Here is a 14,788-nt window from a genome sequence, read left to right on the forward strand (position 1 = left end):
TGGCCATAAAACTCCATGGGCCCACAAAAATCTTCCAACGTATAGAGGAACCAGACAAGTACAGATTGTACACTATTGTATGTTTTTCTGTAGTGCACCCATTGAAGGAATCAGAAAGAATCTAAGCCAATTTAACTTTTCCCAGTTCTGCTTTTCCTCCTTACTTTCCCCTCTTTCTGTGTTGCTGGCTGTTTGTTCTGCAGCTCTTACATAAGGGGTTGAACTCCTGAATAGTTGGCAACAAACTACTGAGGGAAAGGACAGAGAGAGAATAAATAAAAGAGAGGGAGAAATAGAGAAAAAATAAAGAGGGGGGAGGGGAGAAGCATAAGCAAATATTTATTTTACGGAGAGAGAGAGAGAGAGAGAGAGAGAGAGAGAGAGAGAGAGAGAGAGAGAGAGAGAGAGAGAGAGAGAGAGAGAGAGAGAGAGAGAGAGAGAGAGAGAGAGAAACCTCAAATATCATACATCTCTTTGGTCATTTAAAATTTGTAACATAATTTCGAATTTGATATAAATAGCAACAACAACAAAAAATAATTTAAACGGGAGGTGAACTTTGGAACTTAATGTCTGTCGCAGTCCTGCTGTAGCTGCCTCCTACCATGCTACTATCTCTGGATTGTCTGGACCTGAAGAGCTGCCTGCTCGTGATCTTTCTGCTCCTACTGCTGGTGGACTTCCTGAAGCACAGAAACCCACCTGAGTTCCCTCCTGGACCATGGCCTCTGCCTTTCCTGGGAAATGTCTTCATTGGGTTTGGCTACCAGGCCATGGACAAGGTAACACTTAGCTACTATATTACACTGACTTATACCTTAGGCTATACGGTAATGACATATACTGTACATACAGCATCAAATCATTCAAGGTCGATCAATTCATGCAAATAATGTTTTGTTGCTTGTTACAAAGATCTTTCTTTAAGTTTTTCTGCGATTGTTTTTAGGTTGCTGAACGGTTCGGCAATGTTTTCAGCCTTCGGTGGGGTGGGGAGAAGGTGGTGTTTGTGTCTGGGTACAAGATGGTGAAGGAGGTTTTGATGACTCAGGGAGATAACTTTTTAGACCGACCTGCATCCCCTCTCTTTAGTGATATTTTCAAAGACTGTGGTAAGATACGCTATTTACATTTTCGTATATAATTTTACTCACCATTGTTACTGTTTAATTACAGTTATTTTCAAGTAACCATGCGACTCTTTTTCAAAAGGAATCTCTGTAAGTAATGGATACAGATGGAGGAGGCAACGCCAGTTCTCGGTGGCCCACCTAAAACACTTCGGTGAGGGGAAGAAAACCCTGGAGCTTCATGTGCAGCAGGAGTGTAACTTCCTGTGTCAGGCATTCCAACAGGAAATGGGTGAGCTGCTGTAAACAAACCAATCACAATTTACATTTACATTTACATTTTAGTCATTTAGCAGACGCTCTTATCCAGAGCGACTTACAGTTAGTGAATACATATTTGTTATTTTATTTTTATACTGGCCCCCCGTGGGAATTTACAATGAAAAACATTAGAATAAGATTTCTGGTTGTGACATTACAATACAAATTAAGAGTCTTTAGTGCATTTTCCTTATTCTTGTAACTGTGCGTTTCAAGGTCTATGTAATACAAAGGTAAAATTTTCATGTGTCTACTTTGAGAATACAGAAGAGTACTTAAATGTAACCCAACAGGAGGGCCCTTCAACCCCCAACTCATAATAAACAGTGCTGTTGCAAACGGCATTGGATTCTTGGTGTTTGGAAAGCGATTCGACTACAACGCTACAGACTTCCAGAACCGTCTGCGACTGAGCCAGGAGTCCATTCTATTGATAGGCAACCCTCTGGTTCAGGTGGGTTCCCCTGTGCTGATGAGCGCAACAAGGCTATAGGAGGATGGGCTCATTGTAATGGCTGTAATGGAATCAATGGAATGGTACCAAACACATCAAACACATGGAAACAACTTGTTCGACTCCGCTCCATTGATTCCATTCCAGTCATTAAAATGAGCCAGTCCTCCTTTTGCTTCTCCCACCAGCCTCCTCTGCTACATGCAGCTCAGTAAAGTGATACACGTATTAGTGTGTTCACCATACATCATACCTTCTCATTAGCCCCTAGTATAAATCTCACATTTTTCTCTAAAGCACGACACTGAAGGATAAATAATTATGCCCCCTTTTTCTCTTAGCTGTATGATGTATTTCCATGGCTCTTCAAGCGTTTGCCTGGGCTGCGTTCTGGCCCCCATGTGACGATTCTTTCCAACTATGCAAAGATTATGTCTTTCCTGAGAAAAGAAATAGAGAAACATAAGAAGGACTGGGATCCCTTTGATCACCGGGACTTCATTGACTCCTACATCGGGGAAATAGACAAGGTGATGCCTGTATATCAGTGTGTTTGTTTGTTTGTGTGTGTCTGTGTATGTACAGTATATTGTCACTTTTATTGCCTGTGCAACGTGTTCAGTCATGAAATTAACTTGAATATTGACTTGCCATCTTTAATGTTCTCAACTGTCATAAAAGCTTTCGACTACTGCCATGGGCTTTTGAGTTGATAGTAATGTTTCATCCTGTCCTTGTATTTGATAATACCTCCTTCAGAAGAAGAGGGACACCGAGGCTGGGTTCCACTCAGAGAACTTGGTGTACTGCAGTCTGGACTTGTTTGAGGCTGGAACAGAAACCATGACCAACACTTTACGTTGGGCTCTGCTCTACATGGTGAAGTACCCTGAGGTTCAGGGTAGGTATAGTACTCTATAGACTAGAGTCATACAATGAGCTCCAAAAGTATTGGGATAGTGACCATTTTTGTTGTTTTGGCTCTGTACTCCAGTCAGCTTTAATTTTAGGGTATTTTCATCCATATCGGGTTAACCGTTTAGAAATTACAGCACTCTTTGTACATAGTCCCCCCATTTTAGAGGACCAAAAGTATTGGGAGAAATTCACTTATATGTGTATTAAAATAGTACAAAGTTAAGTATTTGGTCCCATATTCATAGCACGCAATAACTACATCAAGCTTGTGACTCTACAAATTTGTTGGATGCATTTGCTGTTTGTTTTGGTTGTGTTTCAGATTATAGGTAAATTCATTTATATTTCTATCATGAATAATGATGAGTGAGAAAGTTACAGACGCACAAATATCATACCCCCAAGATATGCTAACCTCTCACCATTACAATAACAGGGGAGGCTAGCTAAAATGACACGCTACATTATTTACCATTAATTTCTATTTGGCACAAAAAAATCTGAAACACAACCAAAATAAATAACAAATGCATCCAACAAATTTGTAGAGTCTTGATGTAGTCACAGTCTTGATGTAGTCATTGCGTGCTATGAATATGGGACCAAATACTACACTTTTTACTACTTTAATACACATATAAGTGAATTTCTCCTAATGCTTTTGGTCCCCTAAAATGGGGGGACTATGTACAAAAAGTGCTGTAACGGTTTACCCGATAGGGATGAAAATACCCTCAACTTAATGCTGACAGTCTGCACTATAACCTCATTGTATAATTTCAAATCCAAAGTGCTGGAGTACAGAGCCAAAATAATTATAATCCCTGTCCCAATACTTTTGGAGCTCACTGTATACAGTATATCCCATTCTTAAAGCTTTGCTATACACCAACCAACCTACAAACAGCCTCTGAATAACTAAGCAGCTACAGCCTACCAATAAACAACCACTTTCTGACCAAACAGCACATCAACAAAACTAAGTTGAGTCATAACTGAGTTCTAAACCATTTTAATCCCTCTTCATCTTCCCAGAGAATGTCCAGGAGGAGATCAAAAGTGTGATTGGCCAGTCTCGCCAGCCCTGCCTTGCTGATAGGGTGAGCATGCCCTACACAGACGCTGTGATCCACGAGACACAGAGAATGGCCAACATACTGCCTCTCAATATCAGAATGTCAAGCAAAGATGCTACCATGGGGGGATATTTCATACCCAAGGTGAGACAGACTGTATCACCTCAATTCATTTCTCTGTGGGGGAGTTAGAAGATATGCTAATTTGTGCTGAACTTTCGTACTGTTTTTTGTGCTGTTTTAATGCGAGAGCTCTGGTGAATAAAATGTTCAGTGTATTTGTTACATTATGGAAAATACCACCCATGGAAGTGATGATAATGTTTGGTGTTTGAAGTTCTATGGTTATAAAAGGTTATTTCACGCATGCTTTCTCATCATCCCCTCCATAGGGCACAAAAGTGATAGTCAACCTCTCCTCAGTGTTACGTGACCAGACAGAATGGGAGACGGCAGACCACTTCAACCCACAACACTTCCTGGATGTGCATGGTCACTTCCGGAAAAGGGAGGCTTTTTTCCCATTTTCTGCAGGTCGGTCCCTAGATTCAATTTAATCCGCTCTTGCCCTAAATTCCACCCACATACAATGTAGCTCTACTAACTCTATTCTAGCTTTCACAAACTGTGAAAACACAGCCTGCCTACAAAGCCTGTGTTATGTGATACAGTAGCAGTTATAATAACCATGTCCCTGTACCCTGCGTATACCCCTTTCTCTCCTTCTCTCTGCTCCCAGGAAAGAGGGCTTGTCTGGGGGAGCCGCTGGCCCGCATGGAGCTCTTCCTCTTTTTCACCTCCCTCCTCCAGAGGTTCACCATCTCTCCGTCCCCTGGAGAGGAACCACCAAGCCTGGAGCCCCAGGGAGTGGCCATCCAGTCCCCTAAACCATTCACCATCTGTGCCTCCACATGGTGATGGATCACTACCATTATAGTTCCATGTTGGAGAAGAAGAGGAATGCATTTTTACTGTCCATTTTCCTACTGTCCATATGGAAATCTGTCTTTTTGCTTTTAACCCTACCCCCCGAGGGGTTGGAAGCACAGGGTCAGCCACAGTGCAGCGCCACTGGAGAAGTTGTGGGTTAAGGGCACAACGGCAGATTGTATGATACACTGACTTACTGAGCACTGTCTGCATGCTTAACATAATGCATACACAGTATTATATTTACAGTGTCCCCCCTTTCTTAAAGGTCCATTGCAGCCATTTGTATCTCAATATCAAATCATTTCTGGGTAACAATTAAGTACCTTACTGTGATTGATTTCTATTAAAATGGTCAAAAAGAAACAAAAATAGCTCCTTAGGAAATAGCAATTTCTCAAGCAAGAATTTTGCTGTTATTGGCAGAAAGGTTTGGAACTCTCTTTCTTATTGGTCTATTAACTAATTTACCGCATGGTGATGTCACCATGGAAGGACAAAACTCCCTCCCACCAAAACAGGCTGAAATTTCAGGCGGTCTTTTCAAACAGTACTCACACTAAAAGGACATTATCATAATTTTCATGAAGGTCAGTCAATACGGAACATTTCAAGAACTTTGAAAGTTTCTTCAAGTACAATCACAAAAACCATCAAGTGCTATGATGAAACTGGCTCTCATGAGGACCACCACAGGAATGGACGACCCAGAGATACCTCTGCTGCAGAGGATAAGTTCATTAAAGTTACCAGCCTCAGAAATTGCAGCCCAAATAAATGCTTCACAGAGTTCAAGTCACAGACACATCTCAACATCAGCTGTTCAGAGGGGACTGTGTGAATCAGGCCTTCATGGTCGAATTGCTGCAAAGAAACCACTACTAAAGGACACCAATAAGAAGAAGAGACCTGTGTGGGCCAAGAAACACAAGCAATGGACATTAGACAGGTGGAAATTTGTCCTTTGGTCTGGAGTCCAAATTGGAGGTTTTTGGTTCCAACCGTGTGGGTGAACAGATGATCTCCACATGTGTAGTTCTGACCGTAAAGCATGGAGGAGGAGGTGTTATGGTGTGGGGGTGCTTTTCTGATGACACTGTCTGTGATTTATTTAGAATTCAAGGCACACTTAACCAGCATGGCTACCACAGCATTCTGCAGCGATACGCCATCACATCTGGTTTGGGCTTAGTGGGACTATTGTTTGTTTTTCAACAGGACAATGACCCAACACACCTCCAGGCTGTGTAAGGGCTATTTTACCAAGAAGGAGAGTGATGCAGTTCTGCATCAGATGACCTGGCCTCCACAATCCCCCGACCTCAACCCAATTGAGATGGTTTGGGATGAGTCGGACTGCGGAGTGAAGGAAAAGCAGCCATCAAGTGCTAAGCATATGTGGGAACTCCTTCAAGACTGTTGGAAAAGCATTCCAGGTGAAACTGGTTGAGAGAATGCCAAGAGTGTGCAAAGCTGTCATCAAGGCAAAGGGTGGCTATTTGAAGAATCTAAAATCTAAAATATATTTTGATTTGTTTAACACTTTTTTGGTTACTACATGATTCCATATGTGTTATTTCATAGTTTTGATGTCTTCACAATTATTCTACAATGTAGAAAATAGTAAAAATAAACAAAAACCCTTGAATGAGTAGGTGTGTCCAAACTTTTGACTGGTACTGTATATATATACACTGCTCAAAAAATAAAGGGAACACTTAAACAACACTATGTAACTCCAAGTCAATCACACTTCTGTGAAATCAAACTGTCCACTTAGGAAGCAACACTGATTGACAATAAATGTCACATGCTGTTGTGCAAATGGAATAGACAACAGGTGGAAATTATAGGCAATTAGCAAGACACCCCCAATAAAGGACTGGTTTTGCATGTGGTGACCACAGACCACTTCTCAGTTCCTATGCTTCCTGGCTGATGTTTTGGTCACTTTTGAATGCTGGCGGTGCTTTCACTCTAGTGGTAGCATGAGACAGAGTCTATAACCCACACAAGTGGCTCAGGTAGTGCAGCTCATCCAGGATGGCACATCAATGCGAGCTGTGGCAAGAAGGTTTGCTGTGTCTGTCAGCGTAGTGTCCAGAGCATGGAGGCGCTACCAGGAGACAGGCCAGTACATCAGGAGACGTGGAGGAGGCCGTAGGAGGGCAACAACCCAGCAGCAGGACTGCTACCTCCGCCTTTGTGCAAGGAGGAGCAGGAGGAGCACTGCCAGAGCCCTGCAAAATGACCTCCAGCAGGCCACAAATGTGCATGTGTCTGCTCAAATGGTCAGAAACAGACTCCATGAGGGTGGTATGAGGGCCCGACGTCCACAGGTGGGGGTTGTGCTTACAGCCCAACACCGTGCAGGACGTTTGGTATTTGCCAGAGAACACCAAGATTGGCAAATTCGCCACTGGCGCCCTGTGCTCTTCACAGATGAAAGCAGGTTCACACTGAGCACGTGACAGACGTGACAGAGTCTGGAGACACCGTGGAGAACGTTCTGCTGCCTGCAACATCCTCCAGCATGACCGGTTTGGCGGTGGGTCAGTCATGGTGTGGGGTGGCATTTCTTTGGGGGGCCGCACAGCCCTCCATGTGCTCGCCAGAGGTAGCCTGACTGCCATTAGGTACCGAAATGAGATCCTCAGACCCCTTGTGAGACCATTTGCTGGTGCAGTTGGCCCTGGGTTCCTCCTAATGCAAGACAATGCTAGACCTCATGTGGCTGGAGTGTGTCAGCAGTTCCTGCAAGAGGAAGGCATTGATGCTATGGACCGCCCGTTCCCCAGACCTGAATCCAATTGAGCACATCTGGGACATCATGTCTCGCTCCATCCACCAACGCCACGTTGCACCACAGACTGTCCAGGAGTTGGTGGATGCTTTAGTCCAGGTCTGGGAGGAGATCCCTCAGGAGACCATCCGCCACCTCATCAGGAGCATGCCCAGGCATTGTAGGGAGGTCGTGGTCCTCTGTAGCTCAGCTGGTAGAGCACGGCGCTTGTAACGCCAAGGTAGTGGGTTAGATCCCCGGGACCACCCATACACAAAAATGTATGCACACATGACTGTAAGTCGCTTTGGATAAAAGCATCTGCTAAATGGCATATTATATTATACAGGCATGTGGAGGCCACACACACTACTGAGCCTCATTTTGACTTGTTTTAAGGACATTACATCAAAGTTGGATCAGCCTGTAGTGTGGTTTTCCACTTTAATTTTGAGGGTGACTCCAAATCCAGACCTCCATGGGTTGATAAATTTGATTTCCATTGATAATTTTGTGTGATTTTGTTGTCAGCACATTCAACTATGTAAAGAAAAAAGTATTTAATAAGATTATTTCATTCATTCAGATCTAGGGTGTGTTATTTTAGTGTTCTCTTTATTTTTTTGAGCAGTGTATATATATATATATATATATAAAACACAGGAAAATCCCATTTTTGACTGCACTGGGCCTTTAATAGTTTAAGTCAGGGGCACAACTTTCACTGGGGACGGTTTTATAATTGGAATGTGATACAAAACGAGGCAACGGTGAGCTTTAGGACCATGCGGACGCCTCCGAGCGGTCGGGGTAGGCTGTTTGGAGTGTTTATCCGACTGGATTAAAATAATATAAATAACAGTTATGTCCCCCCCACTTTTAAAACCTAAGTTGCACCCCTGGTTTAAGTAATTTGTACTTTGAATGTAACCTTCCTCTAGTGGATGTTAATCACGGTGCCTAGCAGTTTTTTTAAAAAATATCCACAGTCTTACAGCATTGTTTGATTAAAGTCACAATACTGTACAACAGAACAAATGTATGTCTTATTTGCATTTCATGCTATTTCATCTGGTGTGATCACTTCAGCTATTCAGCTGTTCAGACGGCACAAGAAAAGGTGCTCGGGTCTTTGGACATTACTGAACAATCCCATGTGATTCTTCTCTATGGCTCTTTATCGGTTTCTCTCCCTCCAATCAGGGAAAGTTTGATAGTGGAGTTTTGAATCCACCGACCGCAGCAGTCATTGAGGAATCTGTAGGTGGGAAAGAGTGTCACGATCGTTGGTTAGAGATGACCAAGGCGCAGCGTGTGAAATGAACATGACTTTATTATATTAAAGTATCTAAATAACAAACAAAACACGACTCGTGAAGTCCACGGTTACACTGACCGCATAAGGAACAAAAACCCACAACACCCACAGGAAAACATACAGATTAAATATGGCTCCCAATCAGAGATAACGAGCCGACAGCTGACACTCGTTACCTCCGATTGGGAGTCATTGACCAAACATAGAAATAAACCCAACAGAAATACAAACATAGAAATACACCCAACGAATGAACACACCCTGGCTAAATTACAGAGTCCCGGAGCCAGAGCGTGACAGTACCCCCCCCCTAAAGGCGCGGACTGCGACCGCGCCTCAATACGGGCTAAACAAGGGAGGGCTGGGTGGGCATACCTCCTCGGCGGTGGCTCTGGCTCTGGCCTTGATCCCCACCTCCTCTCCCACCCCCCAAAGTACCCCTGGTCCTGTCTAGCCCCGCTGGCCGGAGCCGGACTGACGACACGCGCCCCTGGCTTGGTGCGTGGAGGACGAACGGGCCTTACCAGGCTGACGACGCGCACCACTGCCTTGGCGCGGGGAGCAGGAATGGGCCGGACCGGGCTGACGAAGCGCACCCCTGACTTGGTGCGGAGAGCGGAACCGGGCCGGACAGGGCTGACGACACGCACCACAGACTTGGTGCGGGGAGCAGGAACGGGCCGGACAGGGCTGACGAAACGCACCACAGACTTGGTGCGGGGAGCAGGACTGGGCCGGACAGGGCTGACGAAGCGCACCACAGACCTGGTGCGGGGAGCAGGAACGGGCAGAGCCGGGCTGACGAGACGCACCACAGACTTGATGCGGGGAGCAGGGACAGGCCGGGCTGAACTGGCGACGCGCACCACAGACCTGGTGCGGAGAGCAGGAACGGGCAGAGCCGGGCTGACGAGACGCACCACAGACTTGATGCGGGGAGCAGGAATGGGCCGGACTGGACTGACGACGCACACCACTGGCTTGGTGCGGGAAGCTTGGATGGGCCGGACTGTACTGGGGACACACACCACTGGCCCTACACCGGGATCTGGAACGGGCCGGACCGGACTGGCAACACACGCCAGTACCTCTCGCCGTGCCTCTACTTCCTCCATCCCCTCTTTGACCAGTGGCCCCCGCAACCCGGCGGCCTTCTCCGGCAACCCACTGGACCGCTCTATCGCGGCCTCCTGCTGGTCCGCCGTCGTGAGCCCCCCCCTAAAAATTTTCGGGGCGTCTCTCCTACCCGTGGCCCAGGTCTCCATGTCCCTCGCCAGCTTCTCGCCCTTCTGCCATAATGTCAAGCCCCTCTCTTCCTCACTCGGCTTGACCCAGTCCAGGAGGCGAAGGAGATCTGTGAGGGATCTCCCCGGCGATGGCTCCTGGACACGCTGCTTGGTCCCATCTTGGTGGGTTTTTCTGTCACGATCGTTGGTTAGAGATGACCAAGGCGCAGCGTGTGAAATGAACATGACTTTATTATATTAAAGTATCTAACTAACAAACAAAACACGACTCGTGAAGTCCACGGTTACACTGACCGCATAAGGAACAAAAACCCACAACACCCACAGGAAAACATACAGATTAAATATGGCTCCCAATCAGAGATAACGAGCCGACAGCTGACACTCGTTACCTCCGATTGGGAGTCATTGACCAAACATAGAAATAAACCCAACAGAAATACAAACATAGAAATACACCCAACGAATGAACACACCCTGGCTAAATTACAGAGTCCCGGAGCCAGAGCGTGACAAAGAGGCTCACTCGAGGGACGGTTTATTATTTTTTTAAAGCAGAACGTAGCAGTTTAAAGTTTTTGTCAAGGATTTTACTTTAACCTTAATCTTCCTTCTGTTTTTAAGCCACCCTCACCATGTTACTCCAGTCTGTGTTGGAGTGGCTGGACATGAAGGGTATACTGGTGTTCCTCTGCATCTTCTTACTGGTCACTGACTACCTGAAGAACAGGAAGCCCCCCAACTTTCCTCTAGGACCACGAACTCTGCCTCTCGTGGGCAATTTATTTGATATGGATGCTAAACTCCTTCACATTTATCTACACAAGGTGAGGAGGCGTTTACCCTTTCAAGAGCTTTTTATTAGTTGAAAAAATTAAGTGAGAGATATACTGTGAACACAATGACTGGGTGAGGAAAGTGTATTTCAATCGAGGACAGGCTAACTGAATGAACAACAGAGACAAAAGGCAAGTATAAACATTTATTAAAATCGTTTGGGGAATGGCCAGATGCTTTGATGGCAGGTCGCCCTATCAGGGGAAGCTGGCATCGAAACTCACAATGCCTTACTGATTGAACCAACATAAAGTGTCTTAACAGGGCATTGGCCACCACGAGCCGCCAGAACAGCTTCAATGTGCCTTGGCATATATTCTACAAGTGTCTGGAACTTTATTGGAGGGATGCAACACGAGAAATTCCATCATTTGGTGTTTTGTTGTTTTTGAGGGTGGTCTCAACCACCTGTCTCAGGCACCGCTACAGAATCTCCTATAAGTGTTCAATTGGGTTGAGATCTGGTGACTGAGACACACACACCCTTTAAACCCCCATGCTCCTTTGAGACCCCTCTTTCAAAGTCACTGAGATATCTTCTTCTAGCCATAAGGGCCAAAATAATGGGCAACTGGGTATTTTTATACATGACCCTAAGCATGATGGGATGTTAATTGCTTAATTAACGCAGGAACCACACCTGTGTGGAAGCACCTGCTTTCAATATACAGTACTTTGTATCCCTCATTTAATCAAGTGTTTCCTTTATTTTGGCAGTTACCTGTATGTTATCAACTACATTATAAAGAAGCTATAAATCCACACTGAATGTACCACATTTCACCTGGTCGTGATACAGTAAATAGCAATTCGACATGAAGGTACTCTCTTTTTTTGTGTCATAGATGGCTGCAATCCATGGAAATGTCTTCCATATCAGCTTTGGCTCAGAGAAGATGGTGTGTGTTTCTGGCCTCAACACAGCGAAAGAGGGTCTAGTGGGAGACCACTGTGCGCCATGCTCGACAGGCTATATGGAACCAATGGAAAGTCTATTTTCATTACCTATATCCAGCCTGCCCTGCCTTTCGAAAGTATTTGAAAGCCAAGTTAACAAACAGATCACCGACCATTTAGAATCCCACCATACCTTCTCCGCTATGCAATCTGGTTTCCGAGCTGGTCATGGGTGCACCTCAGCCACGCTCAAGGTCCTAAACAATATTATAACCGCGATCGATAAAAGACAGTACTGTGCAGCCGTCTTCATCGACCTGGCCAAGGCTTTTGACTCTGTCAATCACCGCATTCTTATTGGCAGACTAAATAGCCTTGGTTTCTCAAATGACTGCCTCGCCTGGTTCACCAACTACTTCTCAGACAGAGTTCAATGTGTCAAATCGGAGGGCCTGTTGTCTGGAAGTCTCTATGGGGGTGCCACAGGGTTCAATTCTCGGGCCGACTCTATATATCGCTCTTGCTGCTGGTGACTCTCAGATCCACCTCTACGCAGGTGACACCATTTTGTATAAATTTTTTAGTCATTTAACAGACGCTCTTATCCAGAGCGACTTACACTTATTTTTGTAAATATACAGTGCATTCGGAAAGTATTCAGACTCCTTCCCTTTTTCCACATTTTGTTACGTTACAGCCTTATTCTAAAATGGATGAAATTATTTTTTCCCCCATCAATCTACACACAATACCCCATAATGACAAAGTGAAAACAGGTTTTTTGAAATGTTTGCAAATGTATTAAAAATTAAAAACAGAAATACCTTATTTACATACAGTGGGGAAAAAAGTATTTAGTCAGCCACCAATTGTGCAAGTTCTTCCACTTAAAAAGATAAGAGAGGCCTGTAATTTTCATCATAGGTACACGTCAACTATGACAGACAAATTGAGAAGAAAAAAATCCAGAAAATCACATTGTAGGATTTTCTATGAATTTATTTGCAAATTATGGTGGAAAATAAGTATTTGGTCACCTACAAACAAGCAAGATTTCTGGCTCTCACAGACCTGTAACTTCTTCTTTAAGAGGCTCCTCTGTCCTCCGCTCGTTACCTGTATTAATGGCACCTGTTTGAACTTGTTATCAGTATAAAAGACACCTGTCCACAACCTCAAATAGTCACACTCCAAACTCCACTATGGCCAAGACCAAAGAGCTGTCAAAGGACACCAGAAACAAAATTGTAGACCTGCACCAGGCTGGGAAGACTGAATCTGCAATAGGTAAGCAGCTTGGTTTGAAGAAATCAACTGTGGGAGCAATTATTAGGAAATGGAAGACATACAAGACCACTGATAATCTCCCTCGATCTGGGGCTCCACGCAAGATCTCACCCCGTGGGTTCAAAATGATCACAAGAACGGTGAGCAAAAATCCCAGAACCACACGGGGGGACCTAGTGAATGACCTGCAGAGAGCTGGGACCAAAGTAACAAAGCCTACCATCAGTAACACACTACGCCGCCAGGGACTCAAATCCTGCAGTGCCAGACATGTCCCCCTGCTTAAGCCAGTACATGTCCAGGCCCGTCTGAAGTTTGCTAGAGTGCATTTGGATGATCCAGAAGAGGATTGGGAGAATGTCATATGGTCAGATGAAACCAAAATAGAACTTTTTGGTAAAAACTCAACTCGTCGTGTTTGGAGGACAAAGAATGCTGAGTTGCATCCAAAAAACACCATACCTACTGTGAAGCATGGGGGTGGAAACATCATGCTTTGGGGCTGTTTTTTCTGCAAAGGGACCAGGACGACTGATCCGTGTAAAGGAAAGAATGAATGGGGCCATGTATCGTGAGATTTTGAGTGAAAACCTCCTTCCATCAGCAAGGGCATTGAAGATGAAACGTGGCTGGGTCTTTCAGCATGACAATGATCCCAAACACACCGCCCGGGCAACGAAGGAGTGGCTTCGTAAGAAGCATTTCAAGGTCCTGGAGTGGCCTAGCCAGTCTCCAGATCTCAACCCCATAGAAAATCTTTGGAGGGAGTTGAAAATCCATGTTGCCCAGCGACAGCCCCAAAACATCACTGCTCTAGAGGAGATCTGCATGGAGGAATGGGCCAAAATACCAGCAACAGTGTGTGAAAACTTTGTGAAGACTTACAGAAAACGTTTGACCTGTGTCATTGCCAACAAAGGGTATATAACAAAGTATTGAGAAACTTTTGTTATTGACCAAATACTTATTTTCCACCATAATTTGCAAATAAATTCATTAAAAATCCTACAATGTGATTTTCTGGATTTTTTTTCTCATTTTGTCTGTCATAGTTGACGTGTACCTATGATGAAAATTACAGGCCTCTCTCATCTTTTTAAGTGGGAGAACATGCACAATTGGTGGCTGACTAAATACTTTTTTTCCCCACTGTAAGTATTCAGACCCTTTGCTATGAGACTTGAAATTGAGCTCACGTGGATCCTGTTTCCATTGATCATCCTTGAGATGTTTCTACAACTTGATTGAAGTCCACCTGTGGTAAATTAAATTGATTGGACACGATTTGGAAAGGCACACACCTGTCTATATAAGGTCCCACAGTTGACAATGCACGTCAGAGCAAAAACCAAGCCATGAGGTCGAAGGAATTATCCGCAGAGCTCCGATACAGGATTGTGTTGAGGCACAGATCTAGGGAAGGGTACCAAAAAAATTCTGCAGCATTGAAGTTCCCCAAGAACACAGTGGCCTGCATCATTCTTAAATGGAAGAAGTTTGGAACCACCAAGACTCTTCCTAGAGCTGGCCGCCCAGCCAAACTGAGCAATCGGGGGAGAAGGGCCTTGGTCAGGGAGGTGACCAAGAACCCGATGGTCACTCTGATAGAGCTCCAGAGTTCCTCTGTGGAGATGGGAGAACATTCCAGAAG

General features: G+C 44.8%; 1 protein-coding gene across 3 annotated transcripts; it reads left to right on the top strand.

Annotated features, from left to right (window-relative positions):
• Nucleotides 1-411: 411 nt before the first annotated feature.
• LOC121535582 (cytochrome P450 2J2) lies at nucleotides 412-5,051 on the top strand. Of its 3 annotated transcripts, none has more exons than XM_041842788.1 (9): nucleotides 412-782; nucleotides 950-1,112; nucleotides 1,213-1,362; nucleotides 1,685-1,845; nucleotides 2,187-2,375; nucleotides 2,605-2,746; nucleotides 3,799-3,983; nucleotides 4,232-4,373; nucleotides 4,579-5,051. In XM_041842788.1, exons 1-9 carry the CDS (start codon nucleotides 606-608, stop codon nucleotides 4,755-4,757), a joined length of 1,488 nt encoding a protein of 495 aa, XP_041698722.1. In that variant the 5' UTR covers nucleotides 412-605; the 3' UTR covers nucleotides 4,758-5,051. The 3 variants fall into 3 exon arrangements, with proteins under 3 accessions (XP_041698722.1, XP_041698724.1, XP_041698723.1); XM_041842790.1 differs by having other exon boundaries at nucleotides 3,799-3,863; XM_041842789.1 differs by having other exon boundaries at nucleotides 2,608-2,746.
• Nucleotides 5,052-14,788: the final 9,737 nt, after the last annotated feature.

The sequence above is a fragment of the Coregonus clupeaformis genome, chromosome 21 (genome assembly GCF_020615455.1).
Source record: "Coregonus clupeaformis isolate EN_2021a chromosome 21, ASM2061545v1, whole genome shotgun sequence".
Classification (NCBI taxonomy): domain Eukaryota; kingdom Metazoa; phylum Chordata; class Actinopteri; order Salmoniformes; family Salmonidae; genus Coregonus; species Coregonus clupeaformis.